The sequence below is a fragment of the Somniosus microcephalus genome, chromosome 1, assembly GCF_052327205.1.
Source record: "Somniosus microcephalus isolate GS21.2 chromosome 1, FLI_Smic_1.0, whole genome shotgun sequence".
In the NCBI taxonomy this organism is placed as follows: domain Eukaryota; kingdom Metazoa; phylum Chordata; class Chondrichthyes; order Squaliformes; family Somniosidae; genus Somniosus; species Somniosus microcephalus.
In genome coordinates this window covers 25,483,213-25,506,309 of record NC_140987.1, presented here as the reverse complement: position 1 = coordinate 25,506,309, position 23,097 = coordinate 25,483,213, and the positions used below count along the sequence as shown (strand labels likewise).

At 46.8% G+C, this 23,097-nt stretch overlaps 1 protein-coding gene across 1 annotated transcript in view; it reads left to right on the top strand.

Annotated features, from left to right (window-relative positions):
- The window catches only part of LOC147123998 (putative ATP-dependent RNA helicase DDX60), a 217,424-nt gene that overhangs the window by 178,429 nt on the left and 15,898 nt on the right, over positions 1-23,097 (top strand). The window contains exons 30-34 of the mRNA XM_085975509.1: positions 779-883; positions 3,917-4,058; positions 17,482-17,603; positions 18,199-18,346; positions 21,826-21,974. Coding sequence (XP_085831635.1) covers positions 779-883; positions 3,917-4,058; positions 17,482-17,603; positions 18,199-18,346; positions 21,826-21,974 — 666 coding nt within the window. The remainder of the gene's footprint in view (positions 1-778; positions 884-3,916; positions 4,059-17,481; positions 17,604-18,198; positions 18,347-21,825; positions 21,975-23,097) is intronic.

The window sequence follows — 23,097 nt, the reverse complement described above, 5'->3', positions numbered from 1 at the left end:
AAACTCATTATCTGCTAGCATTGATTGACTGACGTCAAGGTTCGACCAATCCTGTGCCGTCGCGATTGATCAATCCTACAGTACCATCCCCTGATGGTTGGCCAATCGGTGTGTGTGTGTGTGGGCGGGACTAATCGTTTTCATCTCGGGGATCTGGCAGCCATTGTTTCAGTGCCATGACTTCAGCTTCCAGCTCAAACTACTTTGAAAGTTAGTATCTCTTTTCAAAATAACATAAGATTTACCAAAATATATCTCTATATATATCTCTCTCTCTATATATATATATATATATATATATATTTATATATCTCACTCACTCTCTCTATATCTCTCTCTATCTCTCTCTCTCACTATCACTCTCTATCACCCTCTCTCCCTCCCTCTCCCTCCCTCCCTCCCTCTCTCTCTCTCTTTATCTCTATCTCTCTCTCTCCTTCTGTCCTTGATACATTGTATTCCCGAAAGCCACATTGGTAATGGCCAGCCGAGGGTGGCTGCCTGGAGGCGAGTGACATTCTATGGAAAAAGGGGTGACTGAGGGGAAGAGGTGGGAGGGCAGAGAGGGAGAAGGGAGAGGTGATGGCTGGATGGAGGAGAGGGGAGGAGAGAATAGGGTAGGTATGGGGGGGGGGAAGGAGGAGAAGAGTGGGCAGCAAGGGGGCTGGGGTCACGGGTGAGAAACGCCCACCATGGTGAAACGATAGCGTAAAATGAAGTCTGTTTCGTTGATGAGATGTTTATCTTACTGTATTATTTGTTAATATCTTTTCAACAGGCACTATCAGTCCTACAATACTCCATGATGACCTTCAATCAACCCAAAAAGCAGGATATAGTCAAATTGTACTTCCTGTTCTCTCTGCAGTTTCTGCTCAGAGAGGTGAGTTGCTCATTGTTCTGTAAACTCTGTTGTCTCATCAAAATAACGAAGGCTTTGCAAACCTTCCGGCACATTGGTCGGGAATTTCCTCGGAGCTGCTCCCGCTCCCCGTCGGTGCATTGGACATCCCGTTTACTTCACTTCTGGTGAAGTTACGGCAGGGGGAGCGGGAGCAGCTCTGAGGAATTTCCCAGGTCACTGGAAGCTCCTCCCTCGTGCCCTGTCAATGGGAATTCCATTTTAAAAAGTCAGCATTGACCCGCATCTCTCAGTTACGCCTCCAGGTGGCGCTGTGATTGGCATATTGAAGGATGTGTCACTTAACGTTAGCTCCAAACCCCAGTGATGACACCATTGTTTGTGCCTTTGAAGTCAGCCTGCGTATAAGCATATATACAACCCCATTGCAAATCCATTGAGTGGCACTGCAGAATTAAGGTTTATGTAAAAAAAAAATCTGATATGAGATAGTCACTAATAAATCCAATAGGGAATTCAGGAGAAACTTCTTTACCCAGAGAGTGGTGAGAGTGTGGAACTCGCTCCCACAGGGAGTGGTTGAAGTGAATAACATAGATGCATTTAAGGAGAAACATAGAAACATAGAAGATAGGAGCAGGAGTAGGCCATTCGGCCCCTCGAGCCTGTTCCGTCATTTAATGAGATCATGGCTGATCATCTAAATTCAGTACCCGGTCCCTGCTTTCTCCCCATATCCCTTGATCCCTTTTGCCTTAAGAAATATATCTAACTCCTAGCTAGATAAACACATGAGGAAGAAAGGAATAGAAGGATATGTTGATGGGGTGAGATGAAGAGGGGCGGGAGGAGGCTCGTGTGGAGCAGAAACACCAGTTGGGCCAAATGGCCTGTTTCTGTGCTGTAAATACTTTGTAAATCTATGTAAGTCTTTCTCAACAGCATCGCGAATGCGGCTTTTTTTTTAAAACCTCGACGCTCTTAGGCTTCCAGTGAGCCTCCAGGCAATCCCCCCACTCCCCGCATCCACTGAAGAAATTGCAAACCCCACACCCCTTGATCTTTGCCACGGTTTTCAGCATCCAACCCTTGTGAGCTTGTAACATGCGCTGGGGAACTACAGGCCCCTGGCAGGCCCCGCGGGAACAACGCACGGACATGGGAGTCATGATAGAATGAACAGGGAGAAATGGTTTCCGCTGGCATGAGGGTCGGTGGCCAGCGGGAAACAGATTTAAAACGATTGTCAAAAGAACCAGAGGCGAGATGAGGAGAAATACTTTAACGCAGCGAGTTGCTGTGATCTGGAACGCGCTGCCTGAAAGGGCGGTGGAAGCAGATTCAATATTGACTTTCAAAAGGGAATTGGATAAATACTTGAAAAGGAAAAAAAATTGCAGGGCTGTGGGAAAAGGGCAGGGGGGAGTGAGACTAATTGGAGAGCTCTTTCAAAGAGCCAGCACAGGCACGATGGGCCGAATGGCCTCCTTCTGTGCTATATGATTCTATGACACCTCTATCACTTCACAAACCAGTGTGCAATGATCTATTCTCCTCCATTCATCCCAAATCTTTATGTCCATATTTCCCCATCTAATAACTGCACACCAATTTTGCCAGTACAGGAGCGGATTTTAAAACCCTACCCCTCCTCCCACCTTCTGGCATTATTGGGCTTGTTTTCCCCCCTCCTCCAACCCCCATGGAAGACCTACCCTCCCACCCCTCCACTGACAGTCTTTCTGGGCCCTTCCCCATGGCTAATGGATCTTTTGAGTTTGTAAATCCCCTCAAAAATGTTGATGGACGCTCACCCTCAGTGACGTTTTTGGGGCCTGCACCCCTACTCCCCTTGATGGATTTTTCTCACTCGTGAACCCAGGCCCTCTTCTCCTCCTCCTCCCCTCCATATACCTCCCCTCTCCTCCATCCACCCATCTCCTCTTCCTCCTTCCGTTCTACACTCCCACCTCTTGCCCTCTCCTCTCAGCCCATCTGCCTCTTCCACAGCCTCTGGACCCTACCCCCCAACCCTCCTTCCTCTCCCCCTTCCCTCATCCTCTCCTTCCTCTGCCCTGTTCTCTCTCTCTTTTCCTTCTTCCTCTTTCTTCCCTCCCTTTTCTTCCCCTCCCTGCTGTGTCAGCCATGGCTCAGTTGGTAGCGTACTCGCCTCTGAGTCAGAAGGCTGTGGGTTCATAGTCCCACTCCAGGGATTTGAGCACATAAAGCTAGGCTGACACTCCCAGTGCAGTGCTGAGGGAGTGCAGCACTATCAGAGGTGCTGTATTTCAGATGAGATGTTAAACCGGGGCCCCATCTGCCCTCAGGTAAACGATCCCATGGCTCTATTTCGAAGAAGAGCAGGGGAGGTGTCCTGGGCCAATACTTATCCCTCAACCCACGTCACTAAAACAGATTATCTGGTCATATATCTTATTGCTGCCCATGGGAGCTTGCTGTGCGCAACTTGGCTGCTGCGTTTCCTACATTACAACAGGGCAGCACGGTGGCATAGTGGTTAGCACTGTTGCCTCACAGCGCCAGGGACCCGGGTTCGAATCCGGCCTCGGGTGACTGTCTGTGTGGACTTTGCACATTCTCCCCGTGTTTGCGTGGGTTTCCTCCGGGTGCTCCGGTTTCCTCCCACAGTCCAAAGATGTGCGGGTTAGGATGATTTGGCTATGATAAATTGACCCTTAGTGTTAGGGGGATTAAATACGTGGGGTTACAGGGATAGGGTGGGATATGTGTTGGTGTAGGGGTTACGGGGATCGGGTGGGATATGTGTCGGTGCAGGCTCGATGGGCCGAAATGGCCTCTATCTGCACTGTGGGGTTTCTGTGATCTTCTGTGATCTGTGACTCCACTTCAAAATACCTAATTGGCTGTAAAGCGCTTTGGGATGTCCCGAGGTCGTGACGGGTGCTATGTAAATGCAAGTCTTTCTTTCTTTTGCCTTTATTTAAAGGGAATTTTAACACTCTGATTTGAACTGCAGTTAATCTGTAAAATAAAAAGAAAGTAATTATTTGAATGCCATGATTATCACTCCAGGGCCTTCTGAATCAAGAGGGTCAGCCCCAAGGGTTCGCAGGCCTGGTGATGCACATACATTATCATGAACCAGCCAACTTCGTTTTCATCCAGTTCCTGGTACGGGGCCTACTGCACCAACTCTGTCAGCCCGTGAAACCACGTAAGTTAAACACAGTCGCCGGGAATTTCCCGGGAGGGAGGGGGGGTACTCCCGATCGCCCACCCAGGGCGGAAGGGAGGAAGGGAGGAAAGAATGGGTTTGGGGCATAGAATTAGAATTACTAAACCGAGGAAATATTTCTCCGCTCTTCAAACAGTGCCATGGAATCTCCAACGTCCACCTGTGCAGTCATTCAGTTTAAAGTCTTATCCTAAAGACAGCACCTTCAGCAATGCAACGCTCCCTCAGTATCAGCCTAGACTACATACTTAGATAGCTGAGCGAACGAGGAACACACAACCTGTTGAGTCAGAGACAAGAGTGCTACTGACTGAGCCAAGCAAGACTCGAGGTTGCAGGAAGAACTATTTCCTGGCATTGAAAGATAAAGATGTAGCACAGTGCCGGATACTGTGTTAGGATGACGGGCAGGAAAAGACCAGCTGGTCCATCAAGCCTGTCCCACACCACGATGGCCGGAGCATCATCACTCAACACTTCTTCCCCCACCCCCACTCCCCACCACTCCCCACCCACCCATGTAACCTCCTGGGAGAGAGAGAAAAACTCAGGGCTAAAAGGGAAAAAAACGGGTCTGGAAAATTCCCCTCCGACCGCATCAGGCAATCAAAACCAGCCCAGGAACGCACACGGACCAAGTGCTATCTGTAAAACTACTTGCCTTCTATATGCTGGGATCTCTGCCCCAGTCAGGAACCGGTCCAGCTCCCTCTTGAAGGCAGACCGAGAGTCAGCATCAGTAATGCATTCCAGAGATCTCACTACTCTCTGGAAAAATTCGATGAATAGATGTATAACCGCTAATACAACGATACAATCAGGCAAATTTAGAACAGGAACATAGAACAGGAGTCCATTATTAAGGAAACAGTAACAGAGCATTTGGATAAACATAATTTAATAGGACAGAGTCAGCATGGTTTTATGAAGGGGAAGTCATATTTGACAAATTTGCTCAAATTCTTTGAGGACGTAACATACAGGGTGGATAAAGGGGAACCAGTGGATGTAGTGTATTTGGACTTCCAAAAGGCATTTGACAAGGTTCCACACAAAAGATTACTGATCAAGATAAAAAATCACGGGATTGGGGGTAATATACTGGCATGGGTGGAAGATTGGCTATCTAACAGAAAACAAAGAGTTGGGATAAATGGTTCGTTCTCGGGCTGGCAATCAGTAACTAGTGGTGTTCCGCAGGGGTCAGTGCTGGGACCCCAACTCTTTACAATCTATATTAACGATTTGGAGGAAGGGACCGAGTGCAACATATCCAAGTTTGCCGATACAAAGATGGGAGGGAAAGCAGTGAGTGAGGAGGACATAAAAAACCTGCAAAAGGACATAGACAGGCTAAGTGAGTGGGCAGAGATTTGGCAGATGGAATATAATGTTGGAAAGTGTGAGGTTATGCACTTTGGCAGAAAAAAATCAAAGAGCAAGTTATTATCTAAATGGAGAGAAACTGCAAAGTGCTACAGTACAAAGGGATCTGGGGGTCCTGGTGCATGAAACACAAAAAGTTAGTATGCAGGTGCAGCAGGTGATCAGGAAGGCCAATGGAATCTTGGCTTTTATTGCAAGGGGGATGGAGTATAAAAACAGGGAAGTCTTGCTGCAGTTGTACAGGGTATTGGTGAGGCCACACCTGGAATACTGCGTGCAGTTTTGGTTTCCATATTTAAGAAAAGATATACTTGCTCTCGAGGCGGTTCAGAGAAGGTTCACTTGGTTGATTCCGGAGATGAGGGGGTTGACGTATGAGGAAAGGTTGAGTAGGTTGGGCCTCTACTCATTGGAGTTCAGAAGAATGAGAGGCGATCTTATCGAAACATATAAGATTGTGAGGGGGCTTGATCGGGTGGATGCGGGGAGGATGTTTCCACTGATGGGTGAGACTAGAACTAGGGGGCATAATCTTAGAATAAGGGGCTGCCCTTTCAAAACTGAGATGAGGAGAAACTTCTTCACTCAGAGGGTAGTAAATCTATGGAATTTGCTACCCCAGAGAGCTGTGGAAGCTGCAACATTAAATAAATTTAAAACGGAGATGGACAGTTTCCTAGCAGATAAGGGAATTAGGGGTTACGGGGAGAGGGCAGGGAAGTGGACGTGAGTCTAGATTTGGATCAGCCATGATCCTATTGAATGGTGGAACAGGCCCGAGGGGCCGTATGGCCTACTCCTGCTCCTACTCCTTATGTTCTTATGTAACTGTCTGGATCCGCACTTGCTTAAAAAAGCTGTTCGCCTCTTAACATCCACCAGTTCTGATGAAAGATCACTGTAATATATGTGGGTAGAACAAATGAAGGACAGAGACACGATGAGTTATTAGTGCATATCCTTGCTTTATTAGGCCAGAGCAAACTGAGCATGCTCATACCGAGCCATTTGCTAATACATTACACTGCTATCCCCCTTAAAAAAATTTACATATTCCACTCTCAAATACAACAAAACGATGGTCCCACCTTTCCCAGCATTACATGTACCACACAACAAAAACTCCTGGCTTTTTTTTCTTTTAAATGTACTACAAATCCAGTTTAATAACAGGTTTGCAGAGCCTTCCTGATCTCCTTACAGAAGGTTTTGGTGTTGAACCAAGTTTCAGGCTGTTTTGTTTTGGTTCCGAACTCAAAGATGATCCTGTTTCTATCTCAGACTTGTTTGAAGCTACATGTTTCACTTCAATTCACTTTGAGTGACTATCTACAAGTACCAGGAAATAATCATTTGCTTTCTCACAGAAGTCTACATGTGCTCTCTGAAAAGGTCTACTTGGCCATGACCAGGGTTGTAGTGGAGTTTTGGGTGGTTTGTTTCTGCAATTTTGGCAACCGCTGTATTTGCTGACAAGTGACTCAAGATCACTGTCCAATCCCAGGCCAGTAAACAAAGCTTCTTGCAATTGATTTCATACTGACGATCCCTGGATGTTGAGTGTGAAGTTCAGTCAGAATTCTATCTCTCAAAGAAGTAGGTACCACCACTCTGTTTCCCCACTCGATACAACCTTGCTCACAAGACAATTCAGTTATGGAATGGTTTCATCTCTGTGTCCAGACACTGATCAGTCCATCCGTTCAAGGTGTTTTCATACACTCTTTTCAGTAGTGAGTCCTTTTGAGTCTCATCTGCAATCTCAGTTGCATTCACGGGAAAGTCTTTGTCAACTGCACCTAGCGTGAAAGTTTCACCTTCACTCCCAATACACAAGTCCTCATGTGGCAACCTGGACAAGGCGTCTGCAATTGCGTTTTGCTTTGAAGTGCGATATTCAATCGTGTAGTCATATTGTGACAACAACGCTGTCCAATGTTGCATTCTTGATGAGGGCATTGCGGGGATGGCAGATTTGGGCCCCAATATTGCTAGGAGCGGTTTGTGATTCGTTATCGGGTACGGTAGCATAATGGTAATGTTACTGGACTTAATGATCTGGCAAGGTGAGATCAAATCTCACCACAGTAGCTGGGGAATTTAAATTCAGTTAATTAAAAAAAAACCTGGAATAAAAACCCATGAAACAATAAGATTGTCGTGTAAAACCCACCTGGTTCATTAATGTCCTTTAGTGAAGGAAATTTGCCATCCTTACCCAGTCTGGCCTATATGTGACTCCAGTCCCACAGCAATGTGGTTGACTCTTAACTGCCCTCTGAAATGGTGACTCACCACCACCTTCTCGAGGGCAATTAGGGATGGGCAATAAATGCTGGCCTTTCCGGCGATGCCCACATCCCATGAACGAATAAAAACAAAAATCAGGATAAAGTTTCTGCCGATCAGGGATTGTTAGAATTTCTTGATTCCAAACACAATGGCGAGTGCTTCCTTTTCAATTTGTGCCTAGTTTCTTTCGCTCTTTGTGAGGGCTCGTGATGCGAATGTGATTGGTTTCTCTTGGCCGTCATCCATCACATGGCTTATGACTGCTCCCACACCACATAGCCGGAAGCATCACCCGCTAACTTAAGCTCACGCTCTGTGTCGTAGTGCACAAGTAGAGCATTGCTAGAGAGACTTCTCTTACAAACGTCGTAAGCTTCCTATTGCGCTTACGTCCACTTCCACTGGACATCCTTAACTTGAGGAGCTCGTGCAATGGAGCTAACTTGGTCGCTAACTCAACTCAGGTAAGAAACGTGCGTTGCTCTGGACCATTCCAAGGAAAGATCTTAACTCAGACACGTTCTGTGGCTTTGGAGCATTGATGACAGCATCATCCTTTTCCTTAACTGGTTGCAAGCCATCTGCATCAACTTTCAGAACAAGGTACACAACCTCGGGCTGCACAAAAACACATTTGGTCCTTTTCAATTTGACATTGTGGAAATTCAACCTTTGAAGCACTAAATCTAACACTTCTAGATTTTCTTCCTCGCTGCTTGTTGCGATCAGCACATTGTCTTGATTGCATAAGCAATTTCGAACTTCTTGCAAAATCTTATCCATCTTAGCCTGGAAGACTTTTGGGGAGGACTTTACACCATACGGCAGCTTGTTGTATGAGTACAGCCCCTTGTGTGTGTTGATGGTGAGATACTGTTGACTCTCTGAGGGAGAAATTCGATATCGTTCTGTTTGGGGCGTCAACTTTTAAAAGTTGAAAAAATTAGCGCAATAGCGGGAGGCTCTAAGGAGACCAATTTCTAGCCCTCTTTGTCAACATTCAGCTGAGTGTAAGCCTGTGGCAGATCAAGCTTGGAGAAAACCTTTGACCCAGAGAATGCTGCATACAAATCTTGTGATGTAGGTAACGGGTACTGCTCATCATCAACTGCTTGGTTGTCAGTAACTTTGTAGTCACTGCACAAGCGTACAGCTTTGTCTGCTTTGGGCACTCCCACAATCAGGGTAGCACATTCACTTTTGTCAGTTTTTACTAGCACTCCGTTCTCTCTCAGTTTCTTTAGCTCTTCCAATACCTGACTTTTCAACGCACAGGGAACCGGCCTTGCCTTACAATTGACAGGCTTCACATTGGACTTGATGCGGATATGCGTGTCATACCCAGTGATGCCCGCAGAACTGTCTGTCAACATGCTTTCGTACTTCGTCAGCATTGTGTCATAGAAACATAGAAGATAGGAGCAGGAGTAGGCCATTCGGCCCCTCAAGCCTGCTCCGCCATTCAATGCGATCATGGCTGACCATCCAAATTCAGTACCCTGTCCCTGCTTTCTCCCCATATCCCTTGATCCCTTTAGCTTTAAGAAATATATCCAACTCCTTCTTGAATATATTTAATGAATTGGCCTCTACTGCCTTCTGTGGTAGAGAATTCCACAGGTTCACCACTCTCTGGGTGAAGAAATTCCTCCTCATCTCAGTCCTAAATGGCTTAACCCATATCCTTAGACTGTGACCCCTGGTTCTGGACTCCCCGACCATCGGGAACATCCTTCCTGCATCTAGTCTGTCCAGGCCTGACAGAATTTTATAAGTTTCAATGAGATCCCCTCTCACTCTTCTAAACGCCAGCGAGTACAAGCCCAATCGACCCAATCTCTCCTCATACGTCATTCCTGCCGTCCCAGGTATTAGCCTGGTGAATCTTTGCTGCTCTCCTTCAATGGCAAGAACATCCTTCCTCAGAGAAGGCGACCAAAACTGCACACAGTACTCAAGATGTGGTCTCACCAAGGCCCTGTACAACTGCAGCAAGACATCCTTGTTCCTGTACTCAAACCCTCTCGCTACGAAGGCCAACATACCATTTGCCTTCTTAACCACTTGCTGCACCTGCATACTTACCTTCAGCGACTGGTGCACAAGGACGCCCAGGTCTCGTTGCACTTCCCCTTCTCCCAATCTATTGCCATTCAGATAATAATCTGCCTTCTTGTTTTTGACACCAAAGTGGATAACCTCGCATTTATCCACGTTATATTGCATCTGCCATGCTTCTGCCCAATCACCCAACCTGTCCAAATCATCCTGGAGTTTCTCGGCATCCTCCTCACAGCACACATGCCCACCCAGCTTTGTGTCATCTGCAAACTTGGAGATATTGCATCTAGTTCCCTCGTCAAGGACCGATCCCTGCGGTACCCCACTAGTCACTGCCTGCCACTCGGAAAAAGAGCCGTTTATTCCAACTCTTTGCTTTCTGTCTGCCAACCAGTTCTCTATCCAAGTCAATATCTTGCCCCCAATCCCATGTGCCTTAACTTTACACGCTAATCTCTTATGCGGGACCTTATCGAAAGCCTTTTGAAAGTCCAAATATACCACATCCACTGGTTCTCCCTTATCTATTTTACCAGTTACATCCTCAAAAAATTCCAGTAGATTAGTCAAGCACGATTTACCTTTTGTAAATCCATGTTGACTTTGTCCGATCCTGTCACTGTTTTCCAAGTGCTCTGCTATTACATCTTTTATAATGGACTCTAGCATTTTCCCCACTACCGATGTCAGGCTTACCAGTCTGTAATTCCCCATTTTCTCTCTGCCACCTTTTTTGAACAGTGGGGTAACATTAGCTACCCGCCAATCCATGGGTACTGTTCCAGAGTCTATCGAATTTTGGAAGATGACCAGCAATGCATCTACTATTTCTAGGGCCACTTCCTTAAGTACCCTGGGATGTAGATTATCAGGCCCTGGGGATTTATCAGCCTTTAGTCCCATCAATTTTCCTAACACCATTTCCCTACAAATACTGATTTCTTTCAGTTCCACCCTTTCATCAGGCCCTATGTTCCCCGGCATCTCTGGGAGGTTATTTGTGTCCTCCTTTGTGAAGACAGAACCAAAGTATGAATTTAGTTGGTCTGCCATTTCTTTGTTTCCCATTATAAATTCCCCTGATTCTGACTGTAAGGGACCTACGCTTGACTTCACCAATCTTTTTCTCTTCACATATGTATAAAAGCTTTTACAGTCAGTTTTTATGTTCCCTGCAAGCTTACTCTCATACTCTATTTTCCCCCTCTTAATTAATCCCTTTGTTCTCCTTTGTTTAATCCTAAACTGCTCCCAATGCTCAGGTTTACTGCTTTTTCTGGCCAATTTATATGTCCTCTCCTTGGATCTTATGCTATCCCTAATTTCCCTTGTTAGCCACGGTTGAGTCACCTTTTTTGTTTTATTTTTATGCCAAACTGGGATGAACAAATTCTATAGTTCATCCATGCGATCTTTGAATGTCGAGTCGCTTTTTTGAAGCATCTACACTGAAGATGTTTTTCCAGTCAAATTTTAACTTTCTCAACCAGTCTTTGTCCAGTAGGGTTGGCCTGTTGTAACTCGCTACAATCATAGGCAGCTTTACTGACTGGCCATTGTGTTGAACTGTACATTCCATTTGTCCACATGTCTCTAGGAGTTCTCCAGAATAGGTTTTTAACTCTACGGTACTCTTTGTAAATGGTATTTGATTAAACTTACTCTCATATGTGTCCTTACTCATGATAGAGCAGTCCGCCGACGTGTCGATACACATATCAACATATTGCTCATTGATCAAGAGTTTTGTACTGAAGTCTTTCTCACGACTGCTAGCGTTGCTGCTAATGGCAGTGATACTGTAGATGCCTAGTTCTTCAACATCAGTTGTGCTCACTTCAATATTGTGAACTCCTTCCTTTTGGTGTTGTTGCTTTGCATTGCCACTAGAATGGTTCTTACTTCCTGCTTTCGATCTAGCTCTGCAAGCTGTTGAACATAAGAACATAAGAACATAAGAAATAGGAGCAGGAGTAGGCCAATCGGCCCCTCGAGCCTGCTCCACCATTCAATAAGATCATGGCTGATCTGATCCTAACCTCAAATCTTCTATCACTGTGCATCCACCCGAACCCATGTGATCTCCCGGGAGAGGCGAAAAACCAGATAAAGACCCAATGGCCAATTTGGGAGAAAAAAATCTGGGAAATTCCTCTCCGACCCATCTAGGCGATCGAAATTCTTCCAGGAGATCACTCTGTCCCTATATTTTCTACAGGGCCTTGCTTCTCGCAGTGAAAACACTTTGGCCTAGAAATTCAGTATCGCCACGTTTGGGGCACTACAGCCGGGCGGCCGCTAAAGTTTGCGCCCAGCGCAACTTCGCGCTACCTTCGCCGATATTCAGTTGCATCGCCCCAAGAGGTTGCTGCTGCGCTAAAGCAGGCGATGCACGACTATCATTAGGCGCTAAGCCGGCGATCCGGGGCGCTAACACCGAGGACGGGCGCAGCGCAGGTGCGGCGAGTTGCTCAATGAAGGCAGACACGCTGGCGCCGGTCAGCTCTTAAAGGGGAAGGGTCGACTTGTTTGGCTGCCATGCCCTGCACACTGCAGCCCTGAAGCAAGGCCTGACCATTGCTGGTTCATCAGTTCTACGCCCTCAACCATGGGGAAGCCCGCTATTCTTCCAAATCCGATTGCATGCTCTTGCTGCTTGTCCAGGGTCATGGGGAAGGAGATGTACTGACGTCTCCTTCTGAAAAGGGCATTGTTCACCTGGCGGATGCAGCAATGTTCCGCGAACTGGGAGATGTTGGCAATGTCCCCAGTAGCGGATTGGAAGGAGCCAGTGGCATCGAAGTTGAGAGCCACCGTCACCTTCACTGCCACCGACAGAGACGTCCTGCTCCTCAGCTGTGGCTGCAGATCTCTGCGAAGCAGGTGGCAGATCTCAGTGACCACCTCCCTTCTGAATCGCATCCTCCGAACACACTGCCCCTCAGACATGTTCAGATATGAGAACTGCTGGCGGTATACCCTGGGTGGGTAAGGCCTCCTGTGCCGACGCCTGTTGGCCAATCTCCGTCTGGCCATGACTGGCACTCTCTCACGGCGTCTCTGATCCCTTTGAATGCAATGCAGAAAGCCAACGTTTCCACCCATTGCAGCCCCCATTATATGTGGCGACTCAAGGCTATGGCACTGAAAGTGAAATCCAAGTGCAAAGCTCTGGCCTGAAGCCACAAGTACCTGTGCGAGCGCTGAGTCAAAGCAGAAAGCTCTCTGCCTTTGTCTCTCTCCAAATATCCGTCTCTCACACAGAGGGATTGGCACAAAATGGCTGCCACTTATACTGCAGGAGGAGTCCCCTTTAAATAGCGCCCCCCGCGCCCCGCAGCGATTGGGAACCGTTCCCCTCTACCAGTCGCTAGGGGCGCCAGGCGCACAATAGGCCGGCGCCACTGAATTTCCGGTTTGGGGTGCACAAAGGGCGTTGCACGATGAAATGACGTCAGGATCTGCGCGCGCAGCTGAGCGCGCGCAAAGGCTTTGCGCCGCCGCTAAATCTTTACTGAAGTTGGGGAGAGGCGCAGATCACGCTGCGCCCGGCCGCTAGCCGCCTAGCGCTCCACATCTCCTCCTCCTAAGGTGCTAGCGGCTGGCGCAAACAACTGAATTTCTAGGCCTTTGCATTGCTGTATTGGCAGGACTGTGGTGAGTGCTTTCCATTACAGCGATAACAATTCGCTCAGCTGCTCTCACCGACATGCTTTTGACTCGGTCTCACAACTTTAGGTTTGGCAGTGGCTTTGTGATTGTAGACCTCAGCTGCACTAGTCACTTGAGTTGGACAGAGCTCCCTAGCATTCTTAGACACCATCTCCATAGATAGGGCAATTTTGCATGCTATATCAAACGTTAGGTTCGGAGTGTTCAGTAACTCGGTCTGTGTGTGCTCATCCACCAGTCCACACACAAACTTATCTCGCAACGCACGATCCAAAAATATGCTGAAGTTACAATGCAAAGACAGGTTCTTAAGAGCTACAATGTACTCACTGATGGTTTCACTTTGTTTTTGGTTTCTGTTACCAAACTTATAGCTCTCTGCTATTTCTAACAGCTTTGAGTCAAAATGGTCCTCGAGTTTCTCAACAATGTCTTCAAATGACTCATCCTTCGCTTTCCCTGGCCCGAGTAGATTTGTCAACTTTCCATAGACATCTGGCCCGATCTCTTCTGTTCACGAATTACTTTATTTTGAGCTTGAACATTCTCATCTGCACCTTCAGTCTCAATAATGCTATTGGCCCTAAAAATCATCTCCATCCGCTCAATGTAAGAACTGAATGGTTCGTGAGCTCGGTCATACAGGCCGCGGCTTCCGCTGAACATAAGAACATAAGAAATAGGAGCAGGAGTCGGCCATTCGACCCCTCGAGCCTGCTCCTGCCATTCAATAAGATCATGGCTGATCTGCTACTTCAACTCCACTTTCCTGAGCTTGCTCATACCGAACCCTGTGATAATACATTACATCTGAAATGCGAATTAATCTGCTGCCACATGGGGCTGTACTTTCCAATCCAGCACTGACAGCTTTGGCTATTGGTTTTTGAAAGATGCCAAACAATGCCGGCTGTAAATTGGGCCGCTTGGGCCTGCGTAGCTCCATTCTGTCGTGCGCTGCCACCGCACAAAATTTCATAACCAAAGTGAAACTCCGCGGATGTTGGACACCTGAAGAAAATCATCAGATCGGAGAATCTTACGGCACTGAAACAGGCCCCTCGGCTCAACCAATCAATGCTCCTGAAAGAGCTGTCCAATTAGTCAGCTGTGTCAGCCAGTGGCTCAGTTAAGAAGGTTGGGGGTTCAAGTCCCACGCCAGGTACTTGAGCACAAAAATCTAGGCTGACACTGCAGTGCTGAGGGAGTGCTGCACTGTCAGAGGTGCTGTCTTTCGGATGAGATGTTAAACCAAGGCACCGTCTGCTCTCTCAGGTGGATGTAAAAGATCCCATGGCCACTATTTCGAAGAAGAGCAGGGGAGTTATCCCTGGTATCCTGGCCAATATTTATCTCACAACCAACATCACTAAAAACAGATGTTCTGGTCATTATCACATTGCTGTTTGTGGGAGCTTACTGTGCGCAAATTGGCTGCTGCGTTTCCCACATTACAACAGTGACTGTACTTCATTGGCTGTAAAGCACTTTGAGACGTCCGGTGGTCGTGAAAGGCGCTATAGCAATGCAAGTCTTTCTCGTCCCACTCCCCTCGCTCTTTCCCCACAGCCCTGCAATATTTTCCTTTTAAAGTATATATCCAATACCCTTTTGAAAGTTACTATTGAATCTGCTTCTGCCGCCCTTTTCAAGCAGTGAATTCCAGATCACAACGTAAAAGAAAGGAGGTCAAATTCCACAGGACCAAATGGTCAAAGATTGCTGAGACAGTTAGATAAGGCAGGACACACAAGGCCTTGAGAGGGTCTGCACCCGGACAAGATGGGGCCGACACATTCCAATCATCCATAAAACCAATTGAGATACTTGCATCTGGTATTAACATTATGGAGAAGCTGAATGCAAACGGACAACCGTCCATCATTGAGGCTTGTTAACTTTTGTGGCCTAGTGGTGTGATTGGACAAAATGGGGCACTCCTCTAAATTTTACTCACACCCCAACTAACAAGAACCATCTAACTGGTAAGAAGCGAGGAAGTGTGGAGGAGCAGTGAGATTTAGGGGTCCATGTACACAAATCACAAAATGTGAAAAAAAAATTCTCTTCACCCCTTTTTTGCCATTTACATTAAATCTCTGTCCTTTGGTTACCGACCCTTCTTCCTATCTACTCTACTGAAACCCAATATAATTTTGAACACCTCTATTAAATCTCCCCTTCACCCTCAAGGCTCTAAAGAGAACAATCCCAGCTTCTCCAGTCTATCCGTTTAACTGTAATTCGTCATCTCTGGAACCATTCTAGTAAATCGCGTCTGCACCCTCTCTAAGGCCTTGACACCCTTACTAAAGTGCGGTGCCCAGAATTGGACACAATGCTCCATCTGAGGCCTAACCAGTGTTTTATAAAGGTTCATCATAACTTCCTTGCTTTTGTACTCTATGGGCTGGATTTTCACTCAGAAGTCGGGTTGGAGGCGGGACTACAACTTTCGGGGTTGTAGTCCCGCCTCCATCGAGATGCGGCCAGTCCAAGCGATTGTAACTTTATTGACCTTGTTGAGCCCGCCCAGCGGGCTCAGCAGGCCAATTAAGGGCCACCCGGCAACAGGTGACGTCACAGATTGATATTTCATCTGTCAAGAGGTTTTGACAGATGAGATATCAGTGTTTCACAGCTGTTTGAAGCTGTCAAACACTGACAGTCTTACTTCTAACATGAGTCCTTCTCCACAGGCTCAGTTAGAAATCTCTCCTGCACAAAAAGCTGCAGGCTGTCACTTTTGACAGATCGCAGCCATTCTGCTTTCTGTGCCGGTGAGATGAGGGACTCCCTGAACCTAAAGGAAGGAAGGCTGAAAAGGTAAGAAAATGTATGTAAAACTTCTTTAATCACTCTAGACACACCAAACACACTTACCTTTGCACTCATGCACCCATCACTCACCTGAACACCGACATCTCGACCCCTCCAAGCCCTTCAACCCGACGGCCCGACTCTTCCAACTTGGCGTGGTTTGGAGCTGTCGGGAATCCCACAGTTCAAGCTTAAAAATAGGGATTAGGCTAAAAACTGCCTGTTAACTACCTGTTAACAGGCAGTTAATTGGCACTAATCCCCTTCCCGCCTCGGGTAGGCGGGTCCCAGTGCAGGGCGGGTACCCGTCTGCTTTGAAACTGGCATGGAAGCGGGTTGGGGGCGGGATGGGGTCGGGACCCCCGATTTTGGGAATTTAACCCCCCCCCGCATGCCTCCAAACCCGACTCCACGACACACTGAAAATCGAGCCCTATGCCTTTAGTTATAAAGCCCCAGTATCCCGTATACTGGAAACACACAGCAGGTCAGGCAAAGCATTGGTGGGGAGAGAAAGGTTTCAGGTCGATGACCTTTCATCACAACTGCAAGAGGTTAAGAGGTGAGCAGCTTTGGGGCAAATGCAGTGCCAGGGAGCTGGGAGCCTGAAATTTACCTGATTGTATAGTTGTATTATCATATTGCGTGTCTATTCATCCAAAGAGTGCAGAATCATAGAATCATAGACTAGCACAGCACAGAAGGAGGCCATTCAGCCCATCGAGTCTGCGCCAGCTCCTTCAAAGAGCAATCCATTTAGTCCCGCTGCCCCGCTCTTTCCCCATATACCGGCAATTGTTTTTCTCCTTATGGCTTCCTTAACTGACCTTTTTTTTTTACACTGTTAAGTAAGTTTTAGTCAAACACAACCGTGACACTTTCCTGGCAGCTTTTAACATTCTTGTATCTGCGGCTGCTATTAAGGACCTTGGGTCATTGTTGTAAATCAAGATTTTTGCAACCATTGGTGTGGATTTAGGGGTTCGAAATAAGGACATTCGAGTTGCTGTACATGGTTTTAAGATGTTCTTTGCACTTTTCAATTTGCACTATGGGTAGGTAGAGGTTTTTAATCACCATTCTCACTGATGGTGTGATATGACATCAAGGAACGTCGGCACAAAACCTGCACCTTCCAGCTAAAAGGCTTCGTGTTTACCCTTTTCAACAGGTTCAAAGACATTTTCAGAAGACGTGATGGAGGCATTAGTTCTCATACTGGCAAACCTATTTGGGAGGAGAAACCTCTTGCCGTGTTTGGCGGAAGAGAGGGTTACTTTCAAACAGTCCAAGGTGAGTGACGGAAGGGATAATGTGGCTAAAAATCCATGTACCCCTTCTCCCGCCGCACTCCCAATCTAAGTCCTGCGGAGAAGGGCCAGAAATTAGGCCAAGGCCTGGCTGTGAGGGTCAAAGGTCGTCCGTGTCAGATGGGGGTGGGGGTGCGGGGTCTCTTCAAACTGGGTGTTTCCCTGGCCCTGTCCTGGGGACCTGCTGATGGGCCAGTGGGTCCCGTGAGATGAGAGGGAACAGAGGAACAGGACGAGGCCAGTCAGCCCCTCGAGCCTGTTCCGCCATTCAATGCGATCATGGCTGATCTATGCCTTAACTCCATCCACCTGCCTTGGCTCCATATCCTTTTATACCCTTGTTTAGCAGTGCCATGACTGTTGTTTTGTCGGCACATTCATCAGACAGGGATTACTTCACATGATCGCAGTGCATGATCGATTTGTCATCACGTTGGAGTGAAAAAGCTTTGGTTTAGCTCACTAACGTACCTTAATACTAGTAGTTCCCATAAGTTTGCATGAGAGGATAAATGGGCTTGGTTTTTGGATTCCGCTCACAGTTGACTTTCTACAATTTAATTTTTTCTTGTGCTTAGGTATTTCTGAATGATCTTCCCGATAAGTTTGCAGCTTGCGTTGGAGAATACAACAGGAAGGCACTCCGGGTCTTTGGAAACTTTCTTCTCGCCATCTCAAAACAGGCCAACTTGGAAGATGAGTTCAAGCTTCCTCTCTCGGACACATGTAAGAGCTTTCCCGCATAAACATAACCCCACTATTTAAAAAAGGTGGTAGAGAGAAAACGGGGAATTATAGACCGGTAAGCCTGACATCGGTAGTGGGGAAAATGCTAGAGTCCATTATAAAGGATGTAATAGCAGAGCACTTGGAAAACAGTGACAGGATCGGACAAAGTCAACATGGATTTACAAAAGGTAAATCATGCTTGACTAATCTACTGGAATTTTTTGAGGATGTAACTGGTAGAATAGATAAGGGAGAACCAGTGGATGTGGTGTTTTTGGACTTTCAGAAGGTCCCGCATAAGAGATTAGCATGTAAGGTTAAGGCACATGGGATTGGGGGCAAGGTATTGACTTGGATAGAGAACTGGTTGGCAGACAGAAAGCAAAGAGTTGGAATAATTTTACAATTTTACAATTTAAATCGCTTTATTGGCATGATAAGTCACATCTTATGTTGCCAAAGCATCAAAATACATTTATGGTTTAGCACATAAACGCAGTTCTATTCATACAGTGTATAAACAGGTATATCCCTGAGTGTATAAACATACATTCGCATTGTCTATATATATTTTTTTCTTAGTTTACTGGTTGTCCCTCTGTTCATGGCAAGCTGTAACATAGTGCGCCGCCAGTGTTATACAGCTTCTCTCCTCTCCCAGTAGGAATGGGAGTTTTTGGTTGTCATTCAGATTTCTGAAATCAGGGCATATTTGTGAGAATTTTTGGTAGAAATTCTCCCTGATGCCCTGATATTTTCCACAAGCTGTGAGGAAGTGCATCTCTGTCTCCACCACTCCCTGACTGCAGTGAGAGCATATCCTGTCCTCTCTTGGCAGCCTGGTCTGCCTGTGTCTGCCTTTTTCGATCGCTAGGCTATGTTCGCTAAGTCTGTACCTTGTCAAGGTTCTTCTCAGTTTGTTATCCTTTACCATGGTCAGGTAATCAGCTATGTTGTATTGTCTGTTTAGGGCCAAGTAGCAATTGAGTTTGCTTTGGGTTTTTGTTGTTTCTGCCCAATATGTCAGATATTTTTCCTTTTGCTTAGCGACGATTGTGTTGGGTCGAATTCTTTGTGTTACCCTGTCACTGTCCTGGGGCTGGTTATTGTTAGTATTGTTAGTAGTTACTTCACTGAGTCCCAGGACTAATTGACTGAGGGTATTCTTCTTTATGGTCAGCTCTTGGCATTTCAGGGCGTCGTAGTGATAGCATTGGGGATTGCTCATTTGTAGGTGATTCCAAAATTTGGTGGCTCTTTTTTGGATAGTGATTATTAATGGATATTGGCCTAGTTCCGCCCTGCATGCATTGTTTACTGTTTTCCTTTGAGTCCGGAGGATACTTTTACAGAATTCTGCATGTAGGATCTCAATTGGGTGTTTGTCCCATTTTGCAAATTCTTGTTGAGTTAGCGGTCCCCATACCTCACTGCCATAGAGTGCAATAAACGGCTCTTTTTCCGAGTGGCAGGCAGTGACTAGTGGGGTACCGCAGGGATCGGTGCTAGGACCCCAGCTATTCACAATATATATTAATGATCTAGACGAGGGAGCTAGATGTAATATCTCCAGGTTTGCAGATGACACAAAGCTGGGTGGGTGTGTGTGCTGTGAGGAGGATGCAGAGAAACTCCAGTATGATTTGGACAGGTTGGGTGATTGGGCAGATGCATGGCAGATGCAGTATAATGTGGATAAATGCGAGGCTATCCACTTTGGTGGCAAAAACAGGAAGACAGATTATTATCTGAACGGCAATAGATTGGGAAAAGGGGAAGTGCAACAAGACCTGGGTGTCCTTGTGCACCAGTCGCTGAAGGTAAGCATGCAGGTGCAGCAGGCGGTTAAGAAGGCAAATGGTATGTTGGCCTTCATAGCGAGAGGATTCGAGTACAGGAGCAAGGATGTCTTGCTGCAGTTGTACAGGGCATTGGTGAGTATTGTGTGCAGTTTTGGTCGCCTTATCTGAGGAAGGGTGTTCTTGCCATGGAGGGAGTGCAGCGAAGATTCACCAGGCTGATACCTGGGATGGCAGGAACGGCGTATGAAGAGAGATTGGGTCGATTAGGCTTATATTCACTAGAGTTTAGAAGAATGAGAGGGGATCTAATTGAAAGTTATAAAATTCTAACAGTACTAGACAGACTAGATGCAGGAAGGATGTTCCCGATGGCGGGGGAGCCCAGAACCAGGGGTTACAGTCTAAGGATAAGGGGTAAGTCATTTAGGATTGAGATGAGGAGGAATTTCTTCACCCAGAGAGTGGTGAACCTGTGGAATTCTCTACCACAGAAGGCAGTTGAGGCCAACTTATTAAATATATTCAAGAAGGAGTTAGATGTATTTCTTAAGGCTAAAGGGATCAAAGGATATGGGGAGAAAGCAGGGACAGGTTACTGAATTTGGATGATCAGCCATGATCTCATTAAATGGCGGAGCAGGCTCGGGGGGCCATATGGCCTACTCCTGCTCTTATTTCTTATGTTCTTAAATGCCGTAGAGACTGTCACAGCTCAGTCTGATCCAGTCCTCAGCCAGTGTCCACACTCAAGCACCTCTGGTGTGGGTCAGGGGTGGAGAACCTGGCTGATTTTGCCTTGCTGCTCACCCTCTCTTCCCCCCAACTCTGGGGCACAGCCACTAATTGTAGCACTCCTACCATGCGCCAATGCAGATCAGTTCACTCATTAACCAGCTGGGCATTTCTGTGGCACTGGTACCACGGGGCTGGTGTGGCTCTTTGGTGATTGAGGGAGCTCGGTGGGCACTGGGTGTGGGTTAGTTTGGACAGTGTGTAGTCTCTGAGGGTATTAATGCAGCGATGGCTGCGGGGGGGGCGGTGGGGTCTGGAAATCTTTCTGGTCCCAGGCTCTCTTTGGGTTGTGAGGACAGCAGAACTTTAGGTTGTTGCGGGGGGCGGGGGGGCGGAGAAGGGTGGTGGGGGGCAGAGAGGGTGTGGAGTTGAAATGTGGAGCCTGTCGACAAGGGAGCCTACATCTGCTGGTGCTTTCTCCACCAGCTGTAGACAACACACCACTCAGCAAGTGGGTTTTTCCAAGGAAACTTCTTAAAGCTTTGCTTTTTTAAGATAATTGGCATAAAAAATCCACTGGTGAGATGAGGAGAAATGTCTTTACGCAGCGAGTTGTTGTGATCTGGAATGCGCTGCCTGAAAGGGCAGTGGAAGCTGATTCAATAATAACTTTCAAAAGGAAATTGGATAAATACTTAAAGGGGATAAATTTGCAGGGAAATGGGGAAAGAGCTGGGGGAGTGGGACTAATTGGATCGCTCTTTCAAAGAGCCGGCACAGGCACGCTGGGCCAAATGGCCTCCTAGTGTGCTGTCTGATTCTCAGCTCTCAGCAGATAGAAGGGAACACTCAGTTGCTGCCGTCTAGGTGAGTAATCTACTGTCTTGCATTTAACAAATGATGGTGAATTTATGACAACAGTATTCATGTTTTTTTTTCCAGCGTTTATGAGTCCCCAGTTACCTGAAGCCACTGACCTCACCTCGGAGCTGTCCAAAGCCTTAAGCAGTCCGATAACAGCGGTGTCACCCTTCGCCTGCTTATCTGGCCACACTGATCTCGACCTGTTTAATTTTTATGACGTTGATTCAGTAAGTCTCTTTACTGACCTGATAGTAATATCACCAGGGGCGGGCTGAGGCAGCGAGATGCACCAAAGCAGCAAGATTAAATTGGATGGCCCTTTCAAAGGCCGAACGACACCCTTCTGTGCTGTAAGGTTCTATGAGATGACATAACTCCAGTGGAAAGCCTTGGCCAGTAACTAGGACAACAGCAATAGGTGCCGGTGGAGAATTTATTGCATCCAAAATCGAGGTTCAGCTTGGTTGAGTCGGCAGCATCTTGCCGGAGTCAGAACATTGCGAGTTTAAGGTTAACTTGAGTACGAGGAATGAGGGAGTGCTTCTGCATTGATGAGACATTAAGCTGAGGACAGTCCGCCTGCTCGGAAGAATCCTCCTGACCCTATTTGAAGAAGAACCAAAACTATCAAAGCAGATCTAACAGGACTAGACAGACTAAATGCAGGAAGGATGTTCCCGATGGCGGGAGAGTCCAGAACCAGGGGTCACAGTCTAAGGATAAGGGGTAAGCCATTTAGGACAGAGATGAGGAGGAATTTCTTCACCCAGAGAGTGGTGAACCTGTGGAATTCTCTACCACAGCAGGAGTGGAGAGTTGCCAATTCATTAAATATATTCAAGAAGGAGTTAGATATATTTCTTAAGGCTAAGGGGATCAAGGGATATGGGGAGAAAGCAGGGACAGGGTACTGAATTTGGATGACCAGCCATGATCGCATTGAATGGCGGAGCAGGCTCGAGAGGCCGAATGGCCTACTCCTGCTCCTATCTTCTATGTTGCTATGTTTCTATGGTCATTTATCTTATTTGCTGTGTGTGGGAGCTTGCTGTGCGCAAATTGGCTGCCGCGTTCCCTGCATTACATCAGTGACTGCACTTCAAACGTGCTTCATTGGTAGTCAAGTACGATGGGACGTCCCGAGGACGTGATAAGACTCAATTTCACTCCTAATGGAAAACAGCCACTAATAGTGTTAGGAGCCATAAACAGGCCCTGGCCTTGTTAAGCGCTGAATGTAAAATTGTGCCAGGACACAATTAGTGGTAATAAATGTTTTATCCGTATAATGGAACAGTTGGAATAGCACCAACGTCGCCAGCTAACGCTCCTACAAGTCTGTCCTGATGT